The following is a 26,140-nucleotide window of genomic DNA, read 5'->3' as shown; positions in this document are numbered from 1 at the left end:
CTGGGCTCGATGGATTGATGTCACTAGAGAATTTTTCAATATATTTCATAAGAGGTCATACATGATAAAATTTGAATCATTTACTATATTTAGGATCTTGCATAAACAAATTTTTTGCTCTATTCAGTTGCATGAAAATATCCGACTCGTATAAGAGTTTAAATTAGTAAAAAAATAATTTATAAAAAAATGCTTATAATATCCTCTTCAGATGCACCATTTGGTTTGAGAGTTTCAATTTGGCGATTGCATCCTCATAATCAACAACGTGACGGACTACAGCTTTCATGCGACACTTTATTGATCTTTTGTTCGGTCCTACAGTTTGGTTTGGTAGGGTTGTAAGCCTTTCGACACGAGTCCAAAACTGGTCTTTGGACTAGTTGATACCTATGATAGGATTTTTTGTTATGTCAAGTTATACATGACATAGAATCGTGTATTCTTCAACGATGTAAGAAACAGTTCTAGCATTGAATGTCATAAGCTTGCTTGGAAGAGACAATAATATTGAAATTTGTAGGTGTGATGATTTTATGAATCATATATAGTTTAGATATACTTAAAAGATAATAAAATTGTAATCTCATCAAACGGTCAAGATTACATGTAATCTGATCTAACGGTCCTTTTGTAGATAGAAATGGAATCTAATCCAACAATGAAGATTAGATAGTAATATAATCCAATAGTAAATATCTAGCTAAGAAATCTAATCCAACGGTTCTAGGAACATAATATATGATCAATATAGAAAATATAATCCAACGGTCCTGGTGTAGATAGGAATATAATCCATTGGACGGTCATATTCTTTAAAACCATTATATAATATGATTGAATTATCCTATTTTCTCACACCACATATTTTACATTCTCACTATCTTGAAAATGAATTTTCATTTCCAATCTCATGTATCATCCTCTAACTCATTTTCTTTGTCGAGCGATGAAGATGAAACACATAACGATTGGATGAATGTTGTTGAGCATTTTGAAAACAAAAGAAATACAATTTTAAATGTTATAGCTCAAGAGTAAGGGTTGGTTGTTTCGTACATCATCCAACAAGAGCAAGGAGCCACACATAGAGGTTCAATTCCAAGTCATATATTCATCCATCGTGATCGATAAATCACCGATCGTAATTTTTTCAATGATTACTTTGCTGAGAATCCAATATATGATGAAGCAATGTTTCGAAGATGACTTCGAATGTCTCAAAATCGGTTCCTTCGTATCATTGATGCGATAAAGAATCACAATGTTTTATTTCACACAACAAAATGATGGTGTGGGGCGACATGGTCTATCGACTATTCAAAAAACAGTAGTTGCGTTGCAAATTCTAGCATATGCAAATTTTAGTATATGCTTTACCCGCGGATGCTACTAATGAATATATCAAAATTGGAGAATTTATTGTAATTAAGTGTATGCAACGGTTTTGTAGGGCAATAGTGGAAGATTTTTCATAACGATACTTAAGATCACCTAATTCCGATGTTAGTGCCAAATTACTCTATATTGGTGAACAACGAGGATTCCTGGGGATGTTGGGAAGTCTTGACTGTATGCACTGGAAGTGGAAAAATTGCCTCATGGCTTGGGAGTATCAATATGCATGTCGTAATGGTTCTTTAACAATAATTTTAGAAACAACAGCTGATTACGATCTTTGGACATGACATGCATATTTTGGTATGCCTGGATCCAAAAATGATATAAATGTTTTGGAGACTCTCGATCTATTCTCCAACCTTACACAAGGTATTGCTCATTATACAATTGGAGGAAACGAATATGATATGTGATATTACTTAACTAATGATATTTATCTGAAATGATCAACTATTGTAAAAAATATTCATGATCCACACGGTTTGGAAAAGAAATATTTTGCAATGAAACAAGAATACTGTAGAGAATATGTGCTGTGGGCAGTTGGCGTTCTTCAATCACGATTTGAAATCGTGGCATCTTCACCACGTGATTGGAAGAAACATCATTTACATGACATAATGAAATCATGTATCAAAATGCACAATATGATTATCGAAGATAAACGTGACCTCAGTGCACCCATTCAAAATGCGAGAGAAGTACCAACTCTAGACATAGAAATGGTTGTTGATGAGTATATCAAATTTCAGAATATTTTTGGCGATTTAAAAGTTAGAAGACAAAAACGCTCATTTCGCACTACAGAATGTTTTAATTGATTGTTTGTGGGATGTATATAGTCGTTCAAATGTTTGAAGTTGTATTTATATTATATTTGAAGTTGTATTCGTATTATGTTTGAATTTTTATTCTTATTTTTCACTTTTACTAATTTTTGTATATTAAGTCATATTATATATAATTTAATTTTTATATAATAATTAAATTATAAACTTAAATATTATTATTTACATTTATTAATGATACCCCATGGATGAGCCCACTACTCCTGGCCCATCTCAAGCCCAAAAGGAAGACCTGCCCATCTAGGGCCCAGGTGTAGACCGGCCCATCTAGGGCCCAGGTATTCTCCTATAAATACCAGGTTTGAGTGTTCATTTAGAGGATGATTTCACTATATTGTTTTCAGCAGCACCCTTAGCTGCTCCCCCCATATATCCTCAGTCACTGACTTGAGCGTCGGAGGGGCTACGCCAGGACACCCTCCTGGCCCCCTCTTAACGATCTTCTTTGTTATTTCAGGCTCAGGGTAACTTCAAAACCCGCGTCTGGATTAGTGACACTTGCTGGGAGCGGACCCTAAATTTCCCGTGAGTATCACTTGGCGCCGTCTGTGGGAGTTTGAGTTGAGACGTAGATATGGTAGGTAAGAGAGGGAGTGGAAGAGCTACCTCAGCATCATCACGTCCTCGGAGTGGACCTGAACCATCTCGTGCTGAGACAATGCAGGAACAGCCGCATCTTGAGACAAGACAGGAGCAACCTCGTCAAGAGACAAGAACCGAGCAGCCCCTTCACGAGACAAGGGTCGAGCAACCCCGTCCCAATGAGAATGTGGGGAACTTGACCCTAGAACAGTTGGGTCAATTTATCACCCGGACAGTAGATGAGGCCATGAAGAGGAATCAAGAGTCTATGTTTGCAGAATATCAGGCCGCTCACCAGGAGCGAGAGGAGAATGTGGAGGGAAGTCAGAGTAGGGTGGAGGAGACGCGACCCGGCCCAAGTGAGGAGAATCCGGAGATGGAAGAGATGTGGAGGGAGATACGGACGCTGAGGCAGCAATTGGGAAACAGAGCTGCAGCCCCCAAGAAAGGAAGTCCTTTTTCCCTCGCCATTTTGGAAGAGGGCTTCCTCCGAATTTCCGACAGTCAAACGTTGGAGAATATGATGGACATACAGACCCCGAAGAACACTTGGGGAGATTTGAGAATGCGGCTCTGTTGCACCAGTATTCAGATGAGGTCAGGTGCAGGGTTTTTCTGGGCACGTTGGTGAGGTCAGCCCAGCAATGGTTTAACACTTTGCAGCCCAGCTCTATACGTTCTTTTGAGGACTTCTCAGCTGCCTTCTTGCACCGATTTGCTAGCAGCAAGAAACACCAAAAAAACTATTTGAGCCTGTTTGTGGTGAAACAACAAGAAGCTGAAACTTTGCGAGAGTTTGTTCAGCGTTTCAACAACGTAGCATTGGAGATACCAGCGGCCACTCCTGACATCATGATAAGTGCCTTTACCCAGGGACTTAGAGGAGGAGAATTTTTCAAATCGCTTGTCAAGAAACCTCCGTCGAGCTATGATGATTTGTTAGTTCGGGCGGAAAAATATGTAAATCTAGAGGATGCCCAGCGGCACAAGAGGATGGAGCAGCGGCCCGGGGGAGGAAGAGTTGAGGGAGTAGAGAGAAAAGGAAGGAAGAGGGGTGCAGGTGAAAGGGAGGAGGATATAACTAGAGGTAGAGGACGGTTCTCATCTCATGTTCATCTGGATAGAAGTCATGACAAGGTGATGGAGGTGGAAGAGTCCGAGGGGAGGTGGGAGAAGTCGCAAAGGATTGAGAGCAGGGCTAGATTGCCTTCGCGGGACAGACGAGAAGGATCCGCATCCGGGAGTCGACTGAGGTCTCGCCTATCCCCTAGACGTGGTCAAGGTCCTCCATGGGTACATCAGAGGATCGAGGAGTCGAGGAGAGAAAGTCGAGGTCAGGATGTCCCTCGAGAGGAGAGGAATGAACGAGGATAACCACCCTACGAGAGGAATGATTCATATGATCTCGGGGGATGCTACTGATGGAGACTCTGGGCGAGCTGGGAAAGCACGTGGGAGAAGGTTGGAGAACTTTGAGATATGTAGGGTGCAGACTTACCACAAGACACCGTCATCAGTTTTGGGCCGGAAGACCTTCGAGGCATCGTGGCTCCTCATAACGATGCCTTGGTGATGACGGCCACCATTGCCAATTATGATGTGGCAAAGATATTTGTTGATAATGGAAGCTCCGTGAACGTCTTGTTCAAGAGCATGTTGGATCAAATGAAGGTGGAAGGATTTGAGTTTGAGCCGGTCTCCACCCCGTTGTATGGGTTTGCAGGACACGCCATCCCAGCTTTGGGTCAGATTGTGCTTCCCCTATCCTTGGGGACTGATCCTCGGCGGGTAACAAAAATGATAGCATTCACCGTGGTGGATACCCTTTCAGCGTATAATGGAATTCTGGGGCGACCAGCTCTAAAGGATTTCAAAGCTGTAGCGTCCACATATCATCAGAAGTTGAAGTTCCCTGTAGGGAAGGAGGTTGGAGCCTTATGCGGGGACCAGATGGTCGCGCGTCGGTGTTATGAGGGGATAGTGAAAGAAGATGGGAAGAAAGCGAGTGTGGAGCTTAGCATGATTAGAAAAGGAAGAAATGAGTAACTTTGTCCTGGGGAGGTACAAGAGGAGCAGAGATGAAAGTTGGAGAATGCGCTGGGCAAAGGTCTAAAGAGGCTCAGGAACGCTTGCCACCTTAGAGAATATTAATCTTGACTTGAATTTTGATATATTTCGTTTATGAATTTGTCTTATATATCCGTTGGAATTCAATAAAATAAGGTTTCCTTTTCAGTTCATGAATGTTGTTGTATTATGAGAGGGAAGGAGAAAAATTTTATTTTCCTACTAAGGCATCGCCTAGTAGAGGAGCAGAGTTTGGAAGAAGAGAAAAATTTTATTTTCCTACTAAGGCATCGCCTAGTAGAGGAGCAGCGTGAGAAATTAAATTTTCCTGCTAAGATATGACCTAGCAGAGGAGTTAAAGGGTGGGAGTGTTGACTTTTTATTTTCCTGCTAAGGCGTCGCCTAGCAGAGGAGTTAGAGAGTGAGGGTGGAGAATTTTTATCTTCCTGCTAAGGCGTCGCCTAGCAGAGGAGTTAGAGAGTGAGGGTGGAGAATCTTTATTTTCCTGCTAAGGCGTCGCCTAGCAGAGGAGTTAGAGAGTGAGGGTGGAGAATCTTTATTTTCCTGCTAAGGCATCGCCTAGCAGAGGAGTTAGAGAGTGGGCGCGTTGAATTTTTATTTTCCTGCTAAGGCCCGGCTTAGCAGAGGAGTTAGAGGGTGGAGGTGTTGATTTTATTTTTCTGCTAAGGCATCGCCTAGTAGAGGAGTTAGAGGGTGGATGTGTTGATTTTATTTTCCTGCTAAGGCATCGCCTAGCAGAGGAGTTAGAGGGTGGGCGCGTTGAATTTTATTTTCCTGCTAGGGCCCGGCCTAGCAGAGGAGTTAGAGGGTGGAAGCGTTGAATTTTATCTTCCTGCTATGGCCCGGCTTAGCAGAGGAGTTAGAGGGTGGAGGTGTTGATTTTATTTTCCTGCTAAGGCATCGCCTAGCAGAGGAGTTAGAGGGTGGGCGCGTTGAATTTTATTTTCCTGCTAGGGCATCGCCTAGCAGAGGAGTTAGAGGGTGGGAGCATTGAATTTTATCTTCCTGCTATGGCGTCACCTAGCAGAGGAGTTAGAGGGTGTAGATGTTGAGTTTTTTATTTTCCTGCTAAGACCCGGCTTAGCAGAGGAGTTAGAGGGTGGAGGTGGTGAATTGTTATTTTCCTGCTAGGGCATCGCTTAGCAGAGGAGTAGAGTTTGGGAGGAAGAAAAAATTTGTGGTTAGTCGATAACGAAAGTTGTTGGGGGAGCAGAGTTTACGGGGATTGACCTGCCCAATCAGGTCGCGGGTCAGGTCGTGGGGGTGTGGGGGCAACGCCCCCATAATTTTTTCAGAAATCACACAACCATTCTCAAGGGAATGTATCAAAATTCTCAACATACTGGACGAGGTGTTGGGGCGAGGGCGAGGGCGAGCTGCGGCTGCTGGGCGAGCTTGGGCGAGACTGCTGCTGGGGGATACTGCTGCTGCTGGGCGAGCTGCTTGGCGAGGGTGTGCTGGGCGAGCTTGGGCGAGACTGCTGCTCCGGCGAGGGCGAGACTGCTGCTGCGAGGGCGAGCTGCTGCTGCTGGGCGAGCTTGGGCGAGACTGCTGCTGCTGCGAGGGCGAGCTGCTGCTGCTGGGCGAGCTTGGGCGAGACTGCTGCTGGGGGATACTGCTGCTGCTACGAGGGCGAGCTGCTTGGCGAGGGTGTGCTGGGCGAGGCTCGGGTGCTGGCGGCGAGGAGATGTAAAGGCGAGTGTGGGCATGGTTGGGCGAGACTCGGCGGCTGGGAGTTGGGCGAGAGTGGAGGGGTGAGGGCGAGAGTGTGCTGGGCGAAGGCGCGCTGCGGATGTAGCGAAGGGCGAGAAGGCGCAAGCTGGGAAGGGTAGGCGAGGGTGTTAGGCGTGGTGCTAGCAAGGGAGAGGTGTTGGGGAGAAGCAAAACAAATTTTGAGGAGGAAATGAGAATGAAGTGAGAGAGGACCAACTTGTGGAGACTACTGAACATCCGGGGAAAAATACCCAACTCGCACTCGGTAAGCCGAGGACAGCATGACTAATCGAACTTCGAACCTGCGATTCAGTTCGACTCGGGAAGGGGAGACTGGTGATACCCCATGGATGAGCCCACTACCCTTGGCCCATCTCAAGCCCAAAAGGAAGACCTGCCCATCTAGGGCCCAGGTGTAGACCGGCCCATCTAGGGCCCAGGTATTCTCCTATAAATACCAGGTTTGAGTGTTCATTTAGAGGATGATTTCACTATATTGTTTTCAGCAGCACCCTTAGCTGCTCCCCCCATATATCCTCAGTCACTGACTTGAGCGTCGGAGGGGCTACGCCAGGACACCCTCCTGGCCCCCTCTTAACGATCTTCTTTGTTATTTCAGGCTCAGGATAACTTCAAAACCCGCGTCTGGATTAGTGACACTTGCTGGGAGCGGACCCTAAATTTCCCGTGAGTATCAATTAATATAAATTTTTAAAAATATAAGAATTAACATATGTAAAATAAAAAAAATATTTCGAGAATATTCTTTTAGTGTAAGATTTGAAGTAAATGGGTTGGATATGAACATTGCATTTGGTACAAAAATCATACTATTTAAGTGTAAAACTTGCACCAAAATAGATTTTATGTTTGGAGATGGCCTAACAGATGGTATGTTGTTTATTTGGGAAAATGTTTTTCTATTTTATTATTTTTGTGTTTTGTTGTGGGTTATCAATATTGTGAAGTTGGAGTATTTTGTTAATTGTTAATATCTTATTGTATCGTCTGATGTTCTTGATTGTATATCCACGGAAGGTGGTTTATTTTATTTAAGTCCGAAAATTCTTGTCTGCTGCATTATCTGTAAGCATATTTCTTTCATTATGTATTTTCCACTACTTGCTGCGAATTTACTTTCAATTAGAACTGGAGGCAAATTTTTGGTATTGTTGGGAAATCTTAATGCTTCCTTTAAAGTCCAGATAAGCTGCTTTGATCACTATAAGAGCATCTACATTCATGTTAAAAATAGGATGTTTAAATACTCAAGTGGGGTTCAAACCAATATAGATGTTTGTTCAAACACTCGAACATTAGCATTGACCCAACTTTCATTCATTTAAATGAACGAGTTCAATTCCGGAAACCAAAAAACATTCATAATCTCATTACAGCGCGTGCCTGCACGCTCCAGACATATTATTTCATGCACGTGCAATAACATGCCTGAGAGGGCGTGAGAACTGTTAGAAATAGTTGGCCCAACACATGTGATGATTTCTCCTTCTTTAATGTATTTTTTTAAATTTAAAATTATCATTAAAAAAATCCATATTTTACATGCAACCGATATGTCTTTTACATCTCCAGCGGAAAATGAACCGACCACTCCGACTTTCGTCCCAGCGATTCAATTGTCTGGTCGTGAATCCCCAATCGAACTCGCAAATTTGGAGAAGGTGGATTCAGGCGCTGAGGGTAGGAAAAAAGGTTAACCTGGCTAAAAGTTGATGACGTGGTATTAGCGAGATCGTTTCACTATTACTGATGACCCAATCATCGACAATGATCAAAAGACAGAAGCTTTCTGGGGACGTGTTGCAAGCTACTACAATGAAAATCATCCCGCAGGTACACCCAACATAAGTGCAAGTGTCATACGATTGCATCGACATAATACCATCCAAAAAAAAGTATATATATTCTAAGCAAATTACAATAGCATTTATAATGCATATCGTAGAGGCCACAATTATGAGGATATACTACGGCTTGAGTATGAAAAATATCGCAAAAATAACGGCATCACATTTAATCTTGAGCATATGTGGAAAATCGTAAAAGATCATCCAATGTTTACTTCACGGTCCGTTGATCACCTTGTTGGCACGAAAAAGTAAGGACCTCGGAGTCGGGAGCAAGCAACACCTCATCCAACCAAGATGCGAGTCTATCTGTAGACCTAAACGAAGAAGAAACTCGTCCAATAGGTCAAAAGGCAGCAAAAAGAAAGGGAAAATGCCAAACGAAATCGGACATGGAGTGTATAGAATCAAACTTGACAATATGTTAGAAATTTACTTAGTAAACAAGCATTAAAAAAGCTGAAGTTGAAATGAAACAAAAACAACTTGAAGTAGAGGAGATGAAAGAAAAAGATGTCATAGCCAAAGTTCAACTAAAGGAATACACAATCCTTTTGAAAGACACTTCGCAAATGACATATGAACATCTTATCATCCACGACCGTTTATGTCAAGAGGTTAGAGGGAGATGAAATATTTAATTTTTCAGTTATTGTAATTTTCAATAATTGGAATATAGTCGTTGCAAAGTAGTCGTTGGAATATAGCTGTTGCAAATTTGGTTGTTGGAAAGTAGCCATAGTAATATAGCCGTTGAGAAGAATAAATATATAGACACCTTGTGATATACAATTCTTCATTCTAAAAACATACCACTTGGATAACACGTAGACTTGAATTTGTTTACTCCAAAATATCTCAATATTCCAGTAGTTCCAGCTCTAGCTCGACAAGTGAAATCGAAGTCCAAGTTGAAGTTGCTAACGAATATTATGATCCGGGTAAAGAGCTAATGTCATTGATACTTCAACAAAGCCGAGAAATAGATGAAGCATATCAAAGTAATAACGTGATGCGGCGAAGAAGAAGGCTCATCCAAAAAAATCGTGAAGCCGGGCATGCAAGGCTCTTCAATGATTATTTTCCACAAACCCGATGTATCCAAATCAAATACTTCGAAGACGATTTCGCATGCGAAGATAGTTATTCTTTCGAATAGTGAATGCACTTGAGAGTCGTTCTTCATATTTTCAGCAAAGGGACGGTGCAGCAAGAAGAAAAGGCTTGTTACCACTACAAAAATGCACAACTAAATTCGTAAATCGGCCTATGAAGTCGCGGCCGACCATCTTGACGAGTACCTACGCATGGGTGAATCAATTGCCATCAAGTGTCTTTTCAAGTTCTACTGACATGTGGTTGAACTATTTGGTGATCGATATTTGAGAAGGCCAAATGCTGATGATGTTCAACGTCTTATTCAAATACATGATGAGAGACACGGATTCCCTAGAATGTTGGGAAACCTTGATTGCATACTGTTGGGTGCAATAATTGTCCTTGCTTGGTAGAGCGATCGAACCGTGATGCTTGAGCTGTTGTGTGGTTTAAAAGATTTGAGTTGCACCATTACCACTAGCTATAGCTTTTGGTAAAGCGGCAAGCGCTCAGTTCTACAATTGGTATCAGAGCCAAGATCACGGGTTCGATTCACATTGATTGCAAGGAGTGCAATTATTGGGAGAAAAATTGTTGGGTGCAATAATTGTCCTTGTTTGGTAAAGCGATCAAACCGTGGTGCTTGAGCTGCTGTGCGGTTTAAAAGATTTGAGTTGCACCATTACCACTAGCTATAGCTTTTGGTAAAGTGACCAGCTCTCGGTCCTACACATACACCGAGAATGGAAAAATTGCCTAGTTGCTTGGAAAGACTAGTTTACAAGAGGCCATGGGTCACCAACAATCGTGCTTGAATTGGTCGCGTCTCAAGACTTGTGGATATGTCATTCATTTTTTGGTGTCGCCGGTTCACGTAATGATATTAACATGTTGTACGAATCTCTCATATTCAATAATGTCTTGCAAGGAAATTCCCCAGAGATTAATTTCATGGTCAACGAGACTCAATATATGAATGTGTATTATTTAACAGATGGAATATATATGAAATGGGCTACTTTCGTAAAAACTTTTCCTTGCCTAGAGGCTCCCAAGAGGGGGTTGTTTAAGGAAAGACAAGAGGCTGTAAGAAAATATGTTGAACGAGCATTTGGAGTGCTCTAAGCTCGATGGGCAATTGTCAGAGGTCCAGCTCGTTATTGGTATAGATAAAGTTAAAACATATCATGTTAGCATGCATTATTTTACATAACATGATTGTTGAAGATGAGGGGGTTTACGTGACAAATTGGTACAACGATGGAGGTGACGACCCCGCACAACCCGTCCAAGGCTCAAACTGAGGGTTTCATGATTATCTCGGAACAAATTCCAAAATACGTGACAGTCATGTGCATCACCAACTTCGTACCGACTTAGTTGAATATATTTGGTCACAATACAACAACAATCCTTAAATTAGTATTTTACAGCTTCTCTTATGTTTAATTTATATGTTGTTTTTTTAAAATTTTATGCAAATGCGATTTATTTTTATATGTTGTACTCTTTCATTTCAAGTTTATAATAAAATTTTAATTTTATATAAATGACACCCATAAAATAAGATAAAATAATTTTACGTACTATATATATATAATTATAATTATAAAATAATAATAATTTAAATTATGTTAATAATTTAAATTATGTAAATAATTTGAAATTGAATTTATTTAATATAAAATATAAATAAGATGAATGTATGGACAGCGAGACTTACAACTGAATGAGTGTTAATAAGTGTTAATATATTGTATATGTGATATGTTGATCCCACGATTTTTAATGAGATGATGAATATTATAACGAGAACGAATTCGGAAGCCTAAGTTGGGCGTCCTTGCTATTAGTTCTCTTCGTTTTCCCAATTATTGACAGTGGTTGGCAGTTGAGAGTCTTGGCGGCGGTCATTGCGCGGTGTCTTCAACCGACAAATAAAGGGTGTATCGAGGATTTCAATTCTTTATCTACACTTAAAATCATATCTTTGACAATCTTTAAATCCAAATTTTCATTTTCATTTTCCATTATGAAATGGATGGTTTTGGCTTATATCAAATGGGTTACCAGTAATGGTAATCCTGAATTGTCTCCTGCACAACTATGATGGTAGTGTAGAGGCATTTGAAGGAAGTTATTTGAGAGATGAGATGAACATTCAGGCAGAGTTTCTAGCTAATCTTTGTGGGTTATCACAGTGCGTGGATTATAGGAACAATTCATTTGACTAGAAACAAACTATTTGGTTTCGGTGTTTATGGCTGAGCTTGACGCAATTGGTATACCCATCTTAGAGTGAGGGAATCGAAAGGTTCTTGACGAATCATGCATTTTTTTGCTTCATTTTCCTTCTTATTTTGGGATGTTCTTAAACAAACGGAAGAGCGGCCTGGCGATCCCCACAACGTCGGTAGCTTTGTTGAAAAAATAATAGTTTTTTTAAAAACAACGTATAATGATACAAACATCCAATGTAACATTTTACACCAATACCAATTGAATAGGCGCAACACAAGGCTGACTGCAAAAAAATATTATAATTCGTAAAGAAGTCAAGTCTTGCACGTACTTGACCTCTCTTTGCTGGGTATTCGTTGCATCTTGGTAAATACAGCTAACCAATGCATGAAATCAAAAGTTGTTGAAATATTACAGCAGGAAACCTGATATCAAAATGAAAAGTAACTATATCACCAGACACCAGGTAATCTGTGAATTGGTTTTCAATCCATTTCACTTGGCATAGAATTTTGTATGTAAAAAAGAAAAAAAAGAGGCGACAAAGTTACCTTCTGCAATCATGTCACTTTGTGCGCACCAGTTCTAAAGGAACATTTTCCATTGCTGTCTATATATTAGAAAAATGCGAGAGCGGATTAAGATTGCAACAAAGTGGCAACTGCATTCTCATATATAAGTAACAGAATGGATGCATACCCATGGCATAGGATTTTTTGGGTCAGACTTTGAGCCCTTCTTGGATAGATCTGACACAAAGGTAATGGCTATGGTAACCTTGAACTCGACTGAAAATGGACTGCTAAGAAGATTTTAGACTAGTGTCAAGCAAAGTATTCACATATGCAGCAGACATCGCATAGTAGGTGACACCAAATGCAAACAAGCTAAAACCAGATTAGATCAAACACCCGATACCAACAAAGCATAGACTCGGCCAGCTCCTCATTTCACATCTATACGCTTAAGTTTAAACCAATAACTTAATAAAGAAATATAAAACAACAAACGATTCCCAGAGAATAAATAAAAAGCAAAAGGCAATGCCTTCTCTGCTCTCCGGATCATGAAAGAGCCTAGCATCTCTAAATAGTGAAACATAACTTATAAAATGATTACAATTAATAAAATTGCATCCACAATTCCCAAAAATGGGAAGTGCAGATGGCACAAGTCTAGAAGATACTAACCTGAAAGGATCAAAAGATTCCTCTATAAACAGTAGCAAAGCATAATTTTGATGATCATCGAAAGGAACATAATTAATGACAGATATCAAGAGTAAGAACTTAAAAAATATCTAGAGCATGGAGAAATGGAAAGCCGCACGTTACAAGCAAAGGCTGGGTGGCAATTTGGATCTAGTTAAGATTGGTTGGTCCAACTCTACTTTTAAATTTAATCGCTTCATCCTTTTTGTTTTGCGCGATTTTCTTTGTCCAAAATCAATAAGGATGGCATGAGATTTCATCATTCAAACTAGTTGTCAAACAATGAGATTCCACAAACATATCATTTAGCAAGACCTTATCCACTGTTGAACCAATAGTCCAATACTGAGGACCTTGAACAAACCATCACCATGGGAGTTGATATTCATTACCAAAACTAAATACAATCTACATCATGAATTAGCTTTCTTACATGTGTTGATTAAAAAACAAAATACGAAAAGAGATCAGCAGTCAAACACCCACCCGGAAAAAATGGTTGGACAAGTCACAAGGCGGGGCAGAATAATATAAATTGGCAAAGACATTTGACGGCAAACATCTCCATCTGATATCTAACAAGACAGAGAACCTTTACAGACATATAATAATGAATACAAAATAAAACCAAACTTAGTCAAGTGAATGATATATGCCTGAGTTGTTTGAATCAAAGAGGACTCTGTTGCTATCTTTTCGCCAATCAAAATTGACTCCACTCTAAGCAAGTGGATATCGATTGATTGAATAGGAAGAGCAGACGCCTCAACAGTTAACTCACCCCCGACAGGATCCATCAGCGAGCATTGAGTACATATTTTCCCGGTCACCCGGAAACCACCTATGTATTGATAATAATATCCTATTAGTGAACCTTCCCCAAATTATTTAAAATGAAAAGCACAAATATCATGTGGTCGATGGGAATCTAGCTGATACACGAGTAGAACAAGCCGTTTTTGTGGCCTGGAGCTCAAATAATAAGTTATAGTATCAAAATAATGAGCAAATTAGAAGAGTTCCATAAGCAAATTGTAATATGGAATAGGTATGAGAATCCAGCCCATGTTTCCTAAAGCCCAATCCATTTGATTAAGTTTGTTTTGACAAAAACTAAGTTTTAGCTTTCCTTTAATTATTCCGTGCTTATTAAATTATTTTGTCTGGGTATTAATACTCTTGTGTCTTATAGAATGACACCTGAAAGAAGAGACAAAAAAGGGGAGGAAGTTGTACAAGAGTCTGAAGCATAGAATGTGAGAGGACTTGATTATATTGTCTGGGGTAAACATGGTCGTCCTGCAGACCATGTCGCTAGAAATATGAAAGAAGTGGTGAATCAAGAAGTAGAATATTTGACTCAGAAAATGGGAAAGATTCAGTTAATAATTTCTCAATTCCAAGAATTACGTCCTCCCAAATTCTTTGGCAATGAAAGTGGTGAAAGAACAGCATGATGGTTGAAGAGTATAAACCATCTGTTCAATTTGCTCGAGTATTCACAAACTGTCAGACTGAAGTTGATCATCTATCAACTAAAAGACCGAGCACAACTCTGATGGGAAGCCACAGAGGAAGCACTCAAGGAATCTAGTGAAATAATTACTTGGTAAGTATTCTGTGCTAAGTTTGCACAAGAATATGCACCACCATCGTATTATTCTGTCAAAGAAGATGAGTTTAACCAGTTGGTGCAGGGCAATAAATCAGTTGTTGCATATGCTTATCAGTTTTCTGCTTTTTTGCCATATGTACCACACGTTGCGAAAAATGATCAGTCCAAACTTTCACGTTTTTAGCATGGACTGCAAAGAAATATTTATACTCTGGTGATGATTGGATCGCTCAACACTTATGTTCAGCCAGTGGAGAAGGGGAAGAAGATAGAGGCAAGTCTGCTTAGGGGAGAACCACAGTCAGTTCAAACTTCTATTTCTCAGGGATCTGGAAGAAGCATGCCGATGTCAGAAGGTTTACCTCCTTACTAGCCTCTATAGTCATATCAACAATCCAAACAACAAAGATTCAAAGCAAAACACAAGCAATTTAAGAAGAAATCTCAATCCAGCTCATCTAGTTCAAGCAGTAGGTACAGTTGGGACATTCAATGTTGTGTACTGTGACCGATGTGGTGGAAGACATTTCAGTGCACAGTGTATAGGAGTTCAGGGGTCTTGTTATGTCTGTGTTCAGGTTGAGCACTATGCCAAAGTATGTTCCAATGCAAAGAAACAACAATTTCAGCCACAACAGTTTGGTCAGATTCCCCGATGACCAGCTTTTAGGTCATATGCTCCTACACAATCATTTCAGCAGTCTAGTTATCCACCAACCAGAGGTCCTCTTCAGCAGCAATTTCCAGGGCCACAACAGACTCGAGTCCATGCTTTGACTCAGGATTCGGCTCAGGATGCACCAGAAGGACTGATTGCAGGTATTTGCTATGTTTTTTGTTATCTTGAACGTATATTGATAGACAATGGAGCATCTCATTCGTTTTTATCTGCTGCATTTGTTGATGAGAATGAGATTGCTACTATTTCGTTGTTGGATACTGTCTGTGGCTACTCCTACGGGTGTATACTTAATGTCTCGTGAGATAGTCCTAAATTGTGTGATTAGATTTGGGGATAATATTATGATAACTAATTTAATCAAGTTAGCTATGTCTGATTTCGATTGTATCATCGGCATAGATATATTGATGAATTATTAAGCTACTGGGATTTTTCCATGGAGTGGTCAGATTTAGACCGTATTATGGCAGCAAATGAAACTTTTACGATATTCCTGTTGTCAAGGATTTTCCTGATGTATTTCCTGATGAGATTTATGATGGAAATGTTCAGATTGTTGTCAATAGGTAATGAAGGATTTATGATTTATACACTCGACGCAGCACAAGAAGAACAATGGAAAGTTTATGATATTCCTGTTGTCAAGGATTTTCCTGATGTATTTCCTGATTAGATTCCAGGTTTGCCGCCTCAAAGGGAAATAGATCTTAGCATCAAATTGATTCCAGGGACAAATCTTATTTCTAGAGCACCATACCGTTTAACCCCAGCAGAGTTGAAAGAACTCAAAGAACATCTTCAGGATTTACTGGAAAAAGGCTATATTAGACCCAGCATGTCGCCTTAGAGAGCTCCAGTATTGTTTGTAAAGAAAAAGACGGAACGATGAGAATGTGCGTCGATTATCGGCTGTTGAACCGGGCTACTGTGAAGGCCTAGTCCTGAGTCAAGGTATGGACTCGAGTTTGCTGTGCCCCAGGAAATTGCTACTGCAGAGGACCTTTGGGTGGTGGATAACTAGACTGCTGAAATGATTGTGTGGGAGCATATGACCTGAAAGCTGGTCATCGGAGAATCTGACCAAACTATTGTGGCTGAAATTGTTGTTTCTCTGCATTGGGACATACTTTGGCATAGAGCTCAACCTGACCATAGATATAACAAGACTCCTGAACTCCTATACACTGTGCAATGAAATTTCTTCCAGCACATCGGTCATAGTACACAACATTGGATGACCCAACTGCACCTTCCCCTCTAGTACTGCTTGAACTGGAGGAGCTAGATTGGGATTTCTTCTTAAATTGCTTGTCTTTTGCTTTGAATCTTTGTTGTTTGGGTTGCTGGTATGAATGTAGAGGCTCATAAGGAGGTAAACTTACTGACATCGGCATGCTACTTCCAGATCTCTGAAGAATAGAAACTGGAACTGGTTGTGGTTCTCCCCTAAGTAGACTTATCTCTATCTTCTTCCCTTCTCCACTGCCTGAACACGAGTGTTAGGCGATCCCAGTCATTACCAGAATATGAATAGTTCTTTGCAGTCCATGCAGAAAACATGAAAGTTTGTACTAATCATTTTTCGCAAGGTGTGGAACACATGGCAAAAGAGCATAAAACTGAGAAGCGTATTCAACAACTGATTTATTGCCCTGCACCAACTGGTTAAACTCATCTTCTTTGACAGAATAATACGATGGTGGTGCATATTCCTGTGCAAACTTAGCACGGAATACTTCCCAAGTAATTATTTCACCAGATTCCTTGAGTGCTTCCTCTGTGGCTTCCCACCAGAGTTGTGCTCGGTCTTTTAGTTGATAGATGACCCACATCAGTCTGACAGTTTGGGAATACTCGAGCAAATTGAACAGATGGTTTATACTCTTCAACCATCATGCTGTTCTTTCACCACTTTCGTTGCCAAAGAATTTGGAATGACGTAATTCTTGGAATTGAAAAATTATCAACTGCATCCATCTCACTTTCTGAGTCAAATGTTACACTTCTTGATTCACCTCTTCTTCCACATTTCTAGCGACATAGCCTGTAGGACGACCATGTTTACCCCTGATAATATCATCAAATCCTCTCACATTATGTGCTTCAGACTGTTGTAAAACTTCTTTCCCCTTTTAGTCTATTCCTCCAGGTGTTATTCTATAAGACACAAGGATTTAATACCTAGGCAAAATAATTTAATAAGCACAAAATAATTAAAGTAAGCTAAGTTTAAAATCTAGTCAACTAGTATTTCTAACTCAAGCAAATTCAAATAGATCATAGCAATTAATTTAAATAAGAGCAAGTAGTCAAACACATACGCAATCATCTAGACTCCTAGACTCTAGTTCGAGCATATATCAGTTACGTTCCGATACCAACTGTAAGGGCTCGTGCTCCTGATTAGCATTCAATGACCAAACAACTAGGATTCGTGAATGTAAACAGCAAAAGCAATTAAAAATTTCTCTTTTGGGCCAACAGAAATTTCGGCATGACCTCCCCATAAGTAGGACATCCCAAAAATTTCCAAACAACATTTATATACTCAAAATAAAGTCATAACACCAATTCACAAACTTATAGTCGCACTGGCCAGGACTAACACGTATAGAGCCCACAAGGCTCGATTACACAACTATCAATCCAAAACATCGTAAAAGTAACAGTACAGCTACACAGGGCATCCTCTGGCAATTGTATGACTCGATGATATAATACATACATATATATACTTATATATCTGGGAACTAGGGATGGCAATGGGACGGGGCGTGTTTGTCATCCCCGTCCCCGAATTCCATCCCACCCCCATAGCCGCCCCGATCCCCACTTTTTCGGGTTCGGGGAATCCCCAAACTGGAACTTCGGGGATCAGCTTCTCTTCCCCGTCCTCATCCCTTTTTCAAATATATTAATATGGTAAGACGATGATAGATTCGGAAATTTTCTCAAACCAAAACTTATTATTATCTATTATTATTAGTGATAATATTAATATTGATATTAATATCAATATTAATAATATTATTTTTATTATTATTAATAATAATATTATTATATTAATAATACTATTATTTTATTATTGATATTATTTTCGGGACGGGTTCAGGGATGGGGATAGTAATCTCATAACCGCCCGTAGGTATGAGCAAGATTTCGGTTAAACTGAATTAACCGACCGAAACGAGCCAATTCGGAAATTCGTTTCTGTTATTTCGGAAATTCGGTTTTCAAATTAAAAAATTTCGGATAATTCGGTTCGGTTACGATTTTCAAAATTTTGAAATCGGTTAACCGAATTAATCGATATAATAAATATTATTATTTAATAATTTTTTTTATTTATCAATTTTTATAAATATTGAAATTTTTAATTTTAAAATCGATATAATATGCATTAATTGTATTCAAATAAAACTTATACAATTGTGATGTGTGTGATTTTATGTTTTTATACATTTATGTAAACTGTAGTGTTAAAAAAAAATTACATATATAATTAAAGTTAAATCACAATTTTTTTTTAAAACTAATCGGACCGAATTAACCGATTTTAATTCGGTTCGGTTTTCATCGCTTATGAAAATTAATTCGGTCATTTCGGTTATGGCTAAATATTTTGGTTCGGTTCGGTTATGGCTAATTCGGTTCGGTCGGTAATCGAATTGACCGAATGCTCACCCCTACCCGCCCGAACTACATCGGGGATTTAAAAAATCCACGAACCCGAACCCGAACAAATCGGGGATCTCCATCCCCGTTTCGGGTTTTCCCCGCGGGGCTCCAAACCCGTGGGGAAAATTGCCATCCCTACTGGGAACTCTCATCAACAACCCAACTACTGGGCATCGCTACTTGACGTTCCATCAGACGCGTCAAAGCCTCCTGAATAACATGCTATGGCATCAAAAACAACCACAACATAAAAAGAAAATAGGGGTTAGGCTCCAGTACGACTAACCAGTAAAATCATGACAAATATAAATGACATGAAAATAAAATCAAGTAAAATGCAATTCAATGCGTGCAGGTAACAACAAAATAACGAATACCAAAACGGAGTCCAAACGAATCGCATCAGCAACACAAACAGTGGTCACCCGTGCCAGGAATGCAGCAACGCAACATCAAGCCGTTGCTCTTCCATGCACGTAGCATCGAGGGTCCGGTAGCGACCCGATCAATCCTCATGCAGTCATCAAGAGTGCTAATCATATCACTCGCTCCATCGATGAGATGTTATGTAGTGACCCGTTCCAGAATCACCTACTAACCAAGAACTAAGCACGCAAATAACTTAATTAACAATAATCAGAGATAACAGCGGAAAATACCAACAAATGATAGTTATACAACCCAATCGAAATAGAATAGTACTGAAAACTAAACCAACCAGATACTCACTGTCCTCCTCCTGCTCTTCCCGAGCTGTCCAACCTGAGGCCTGCCCCGAGGGAATGGGGTGTCCAAGAATAAACAAAACCGAGGACGTGAGCGATAAGAACGCCCAGTACAAAAGTATGAGTATACAGACCTATATGAAATGCACATGCTATGATCATGATACCGGGGTAGTCAAGAAACAGGAGTCACAAAAGGATCTCAACAATGCTCAGTCTAGAGGCGCCAAGTGGATAGTGCCGCGCGGTACACCTCTGGGTCACTGCATCCACTACAAGACAGACGTGGACCTAAAATGTCCCGGACCACCGAAGCCCTCCCGACCCGTCGGCCACTGTGTACTCTCGGTGTCCATGCGTCCACAAGACAGGGCTGAGCGGCCCCAAGATATAGCTTATCTCGAAAGAGATACAGCTCAACAGTAAAGGCTATCTCGAAGGAGATACGGCTCAACATGAAATGCAACGTGCAGTAATAAACGTGACATAATAGCATGCATCATATGACATATATCAATGCACCACATAATCATGCAACACATATAAGAATGTATACTCAACCAGGATATCTCGGATAGTACTTTCGTACCTCTATCACAGCAAGCCTAGCCTTACGCAACACCGCTAATCAGGTCTAGAACAAGCCTATGCATCAAAAGCATACTCAATCAATACTACCATGCTCGATTAGCAAAACCAGTACTCCCTAGTACTACCAAGGGTTTAGGGTTTACCTTCGTCCGTCGACAGCCCTTTGATGTCGATTGCCTTGAAACTCAGGCGCCGCTACGCTACTACTCCTGGCAGCTCTTGGCTATCGCTCGACCAACAACTAACCCTAGAAACCTTCCAAACTCTCCAAAATGAGAGAAAACTCAAGAAATTGGCAAGTCAAAAATGAGAAATCCGAGCACTATTTATAGGCCATGTTCGGATCCTCCGAACAACACTTCGGAACGTCCGAACGCTACGTGTCCATTGGCTCTTGACAGCTCATGATCGGATCCTCCGATCATACACTTCGGACCGTCCGAACATGCACGTGTCCAGCTGCTCTTGACACCTCATGATCGGATCCACCGAACCCACTGCGGACCTTCCGAACTCTTCGGTGCTTCCGAACCATCTTCGGTCCGTCCGGTCATGACTCGGTCAAAATTACACATTAAACCTTCTTAATCACCATTAATCCGTTAATTACCCAATTTGGAATTCGGGCTACTACATTCTCCCCCCCTTAAAAACGATTTCGTCCTCGAAATCAAGTTTAGAGGATGAACAAAACGAAAATAACAACATCGTTACCCTCAAAATCTAAGGGACAACCCATCACTAGACGCTTAGCTAACACCGAATGACCCATCGGAGTAGAAACAGAAAGAATGACGTCTATGATCGTCCTGATCACCCCATCGACCTACACTCCCCTGACTACTCCCGTCACCAAAGTGGTCAGCCATTGCTACAACAATAGAATGGGGAAACTAGTAAATTGGTCAACGGAAATCCCAAAACAGAAATCTATATCCCAAAATCGTACGCATGCTCTGATACCATAAATGTAGTGACCCGTTCCAGAATCACCTACTAACCAAGAACTAAGCACGCAAATAACTTAATTAACAATAATCAGAGATAACAGCGGAAAATACCAACAAATGATAGTTATACAACCCAATCGAAATAGAATAGTACTGAAAACTAAACCAACCAGATACTCACTGTCCTCCTCCTGCTCTTCCCGAGCTGTCCAACCTGAGGCCTGCCCCGAGGGAATGGGGTGTCCAAGAATAAACAAAACCGAGGACGTGAGCGATAAGAACGCCCAGTACAAAAGTATGAGTATACAGACCTATATGAAATGCACATGCTATGATCATGATACCGGGGTAGTCAAGAAACAGGAGTCACAAAAGGATCTCAACAATGCTCAGTCTAGAGGCGCCAAGTGGATAGTGCCGCGCGGTACACATCTGGGTCACTGCATCCACTACAAGACAGACGTGGACCTAAAATGTCCCGGACCACCGAAGCCCTCCCGACCCGTCGGCCACTGTGTACTCTCGGTGTCCATGCGTCCACAAGACAGGGCTGAGCGGCCCCAAGATATAGCTTATCTCGAAAGAGATACAGCTCAACAGTAAAGGCTATCTCGAAGGAGATACGGCTCAACATGAAATGCAACGTGCAGTAATAAACGTGACATAATAGCATGCATCATATGACATATATCAATGCACCACATAATCATGCAACACATATAAGAATGTATACTCAACCAGGATATCTCGGATAGTACTTTCGTACCTCTATCACAGCAAGCCTAGCCTTACGCAACACCGCTAATCAGGTCTAGAACAAGCCTATGCATCAAAAGTATACTCAATCAATACTACCATGCTCGATTAGCAAAACCAGTACTCCCTAGTACTACCAAGGGTTTAGGGTTTACCTTCGTCCGTCGACAGCCCTTTGATGTCGATTGCCTTGAAACTCAGGCGCCGCTACGCTACTACTCCTGGCAGCTCTTGGCTATCGCTCGACCAACAACTAACCCTAGAAACCTTCCAAACTCTCCAAAATGAGAGAAAACTCAAGAAATTGGCAAGTCAAAAATGAGAAATCCGAGCACTATTTATAGGCCATGTTCGGATCCTCCGAACAACACTTCGGAACGTCCGAACGCTACGTGTCCATTGGCTCTTGACAGCTCATGATCGGATCCTCCGATCATACACTTCGGACCGTCCGAACATGCACGTGTCCAGCTGCTCTTGACACCTCATGATCGGATCCACCGAACCCACTGCGGACCTTCCGAACTCTTCGGTGCTTCCGAACCATCTTCGGTCCGTCCGGTCATGACTCGGTCAAAATTACACATTAAACCTTCTTAATCACCATTAATCCGTTAATTACCCAATTTGGAATTCGGGCTACTACATGTTAGGTGCGATCTAACCCTATCACTCGCTCCATTGATGACTCAATGTCTCAACAGATCAGTAATGATAGCAACAAAGGAGACAAGGCTCGAAATACTATGCACTAATAATTAATATGACTAGTTGACAAATATCTCAAATATTCCTTTAAAAATAAACATATTTTTTATTTTATTATTTTCAAATAATAAAAATAGATATTATTTATCACCCTGAGCATATCAACTCAAAATAAATGTGTAACTGCAATCACATTATTCACATAAGCATATAAGGCACGCCACAACTCATTACAAAATAGTTAATGACATCTCACGTCATTATAGACGTTATAAAGAAACAGTTCATGCGTACCTTAATTGAAAACTTAATTTACCCCTGAAATTTCCTAAGGATTTTCCCGAAGAATCCGATCATGTGGAAATAATTTATTTTACATCAACTTCCATTTATTTTTCCAATATTCACCAATTTAGCCTAAAATTCCAAAAATCCATAATTTAGGCTTTAAAATTTCTAAAATTAATATACGACAATGCTATAGCATCTAAACATCTAATTATTAAACACTAAAATTCGAAAACCCAATTAAATAAATCTGAATTTTCGAAATTATGCTCAAATAAATTCTGAAATTTTATTAATACCTCCAATCAGCTCAGATATAGCACCTACAACCAACAATATAACACATATCAATAATAAAAGCTCGAATGAACAGAAATACGCAATTTTCGAAACCCTAAAATCTGAAATTACCTTTTACAACTTGAAGTCTAACTCAAGTCTAATAGATCGAGCTCTATGAAGCCTAAAACAAGAGTTGTCCCATGAATTCCGGCGAAAGCAGACGGCGGTCTCCTACGGGTTTTCCGGGAGTCGTGAGTTTTCCTAGCAAAAAAGGTATCGATGGAATGCAGACTTCGATGGCTTCCCAAATATTTATTTAATTTAATTTTTGGGCAATCGGAGCGGCCACAATCGACGGACAAAGCTTCGAAATTGGTTGAGGTTTTTTGAATAGAATTGCAGTCGGGGAGAGAGAAGAGATTAGGATATATTACTATTATTATTTTATTATTATTAAATATGGGCTAAGTTCTCACAATAGGGTAATGTCCCCACACAGTTCAATAACTTGCAAAGGGTCATAAAGCATTAAAAAAAACTTGATTTCTTTATAATCCTCGTGGTTCCTCCATTAATTATAAAGCAGTTGGTTGTCAAGAAAGTCAACCATTGGGACACACCCCTGTCCATAAAGAAGTTCTTTAATATTAAGCTTGGTTATGAAACCCATTATGATTCATGTACAAAATTTTAAATTGTTCTCTATGAAGTCTGAAACTCTCGGTGCAATTGAATCTACATGCATACATAATTGTAGAGAAGAGTACTCAGAAATAAGAGAGTAGTAAACAATTTGTACTGCTTTAGAAAGAACATTATATCATCAGATGGAAGAAAGAGCCGACCATGAGTGGCTCCATAATAAAGATGGAGAAGAAGAACAAGAAGAAGAATACAAATAAACTAAACAAGAACTGACATCAAGAAGTGCAGTTAATATGACTGAGAGCTTATTAGCATGAAGAAATGGTAGTTATCACAAATATGTTCATGTCAACAAGTAAAAACATAGCTATTCTCTTTCTCAACATTTCATAAAATGATCTAGCTGGTAAATTGAAGTTAAATTAAAAACACATGGAAAATAACTTGAGCAACCTGATTTTAGTTCAGGAAGTAATTGATGCCTTTGAGTGTTCTGTGTAATGTAAAACATGACAATTTCAGGAGAAACCGGTTGCTGTAGAAGATTGTCTGAGATGAGTGGCCATGGAAATAAAAGGTCATCGCTATCACATACAAACTAGCATAGAAAATAGGCATCTACATGATAGAAGTATACGTACCTTTCTCACTTTCAACAATAAATTCCATTGTTTCAGTCAATGATTTGTGCAAGTATCCTCTAACGACATCCACCGTCATCAGATACTGTGATAGCAATTATAACATTCAAGCATGTGAATATTCCTCCTGAAATAACAGGATAAGCTAGAATTTAATCTGGAGATGCACTTGAAAAGAAGTAAAGATACAAAGAATCATTAGTGGACCTGGATGCTAATATTGCCTCCATGGTATGTTTCAAAAAACTTTTCCAGATTTTCTTCTTTCGGATCTTTCAGCATTACAGAAAATGGAATCTGTAATGAGAAATAAGCACATAAGATATTCCAGAACGAAATATATTGTGTTGTTTACTGTTAGAGATAATGAACCTCTGTTGTCCCTGATCCAAGCCTTCCTGATGATCCAATATCAACAACCTTCTTACTGTTCCTCGCGTCACAAAATTCAATAAAATTAATCATAATCATGAAAGCATGATCATCAGCTTCTGTTTAAAGTTTCTTTTCCTCTGGTGGCGAATTAATACATTCAGGACTAAAAGTCTAGCTGCAACATTTACTTCGGATTGATCACGTTAGATGCTGGTCTCCATTATAACTGATTAACATACCTTAAGAGTCCATTATAAAACTAACCTACCAAAACAAAACAAGACTACTGCAACTGAACAATAACAAAATGATTTTGAATGTCTTCGGTCAACCACTGTAGAATTAAGATTACATTTTTCCAATGGATCTTCACTAGATTACCAAATGACTAAAGAAAACAATCAAATGCACCTAAACGACAGCCAACAATAGCTTTATAAAACTAAAGAATCAAAGCTTTAAAAAAAATTTGCTCACATAAACAGGTGACACTTACATTATTCGGATTGGCTTAATGACACCATAAAAGGATTCTATAACTCCAGCCGATCCTCCGCGTACCTAAATCAATCAAATATTGATGAATAAATTACAGAAATGTTTCGAACATACTTGTTAATTCAGTTACACCACCACAATCACAATCTACAAATATGTCCAACAAGAAAAGATTCAACGAAAATAAGCAAACCTGTAAATTAACAGTGCCATCAATGGTGACGCGAATCGACTGATAGGAGATCCCGGAATTTAGTTTGGTGATCACCTTGCCTTCCAGGGGCTCCTTTCCACAATTATTCAGGTAAAAAATGAGCAATTCTGATAAAAAGCATGCAAAAAAGGAAAGACGAGATGGTTCAGTATATTATACAGCGGGAAAAACTCACATCGGGGCGATAAATACGGTTGGATCGAGAGAGCTTAATCTCAATTGACATGACGATTGCTGAAATATACCACGCCGCTGATATCTCCGGCGCATATGAACGAGAATTTCGGGCGTTCAGCTAGGGGAACGAGCTGAACTCGAGTTCTCTAGCATTTTCCAAACAATTTTAGGATTAATGAAAAGAAATTGCCCTAAATTAATTGATTTATATGCGCCACGGGGCATGGGAAAATGTTGAGTTGGCGGATTCTCATTGGTTGGCATT

The 26,140-nt window shown here is 40.0% G+C and overlaps 2 protein-coding genes across 6 annotated transcripts; one reads left to right on the top strand and one right to left on the bottom strand.

Annotated features, from left to right (window-relative positions):
• The first annotated feature begins 4,403 nt into the window (after nucleotides 1–4,403).
• LOC140802871 (uncharacterized) lies at nucleotides 4,404–4,877 on the top strand. Its single transcript, XM_073158490.1, has one exon. The coding sequence runs from the start codon at nucleotides 4,404–4,406 to the stop codon at nucleotides 4,875–4,877; it is 474 nt and encodes a 157-aa protein (XP_073014591.1).
• A 7,139-nt stretch (nucleotides 4,878–12,016) lies between these two features.
• LOC140803342 (uncharacterized) lies at nucleotides 12,017–26,037 on the bottom strand. 5 transcript variants are annotated; one of them, XR_012111840.1, is made up of 12 exons: nucleotides 25,874–26,037; nucleotides 25,678–25,770; nucleotides 25,483–25,547; nucleotides 24,984–25,038; nucleotides 24,819–24,908; nucleotides 24,612–24,696; nucleotides 24,424–24,519; nucleotides 13,707–13,891; nucleotides 13,537–13,618; nucleotides 12,539–12,638; nucleotides 12,391–12,449; nucleotides 12,017–12,264 (listed from the first exon to the last, which is right to left on the bottom strand). XR_012111840.1 is itself a non-coding variant. In XM_073159185.1 (12 exons), the coding sequence occupies exons 1-11, from the start codon at nucleotides 25,922–25,924 to the stop codon at nucleotides 12,405–12,407; spliced, it is 957 nt and encodes a 318-aa protein (XP_073015286.1). In that variant the 5' UTR covers nucleotides 25,925–26,037; the 3' UTR covers nucleotides 12,017–12,264; nucleotides 12,391–12,404. The 5 variants fall into 5 exon arrangements, 4 of the variants coding, with proteins under 4 accessions (XP_073015286.1, XP_073015287.1, XP_073015288.1 ...); XM_073159185.1 differs by having other exon boundaries at nucleotides 12,539–12,641; nucleotides 13,537–13,625; XM_073159186.1 differs by having other exon boundaries at nucleotides 13,537–13,625.
• Nucleotides 26,038–26,140: the final 103 nt, after the last annotated feature.

The sequence above is a fragment of the Primulina eburnea genome, chromosome 10, assembly GCF_022965805.1.
Source record: "Primulina eburnea isolate SZY01 chromosome 10, ASM2296580v1, whole genome shotgun sequence".
Classification (NCBI taxonomy): domain Eukaryota; kingdom Viridiplantae; phylum Streptophyta; class Magnoliopsida; order Lamiales; family Gesneriaceae; genus Primulina; species Primulina eburnea.
The sequence above is the reverse complement of the archived record's forward strand: the minus strand, read 5'-3'. Positions and strand labels throughout refer to the sequence as shown.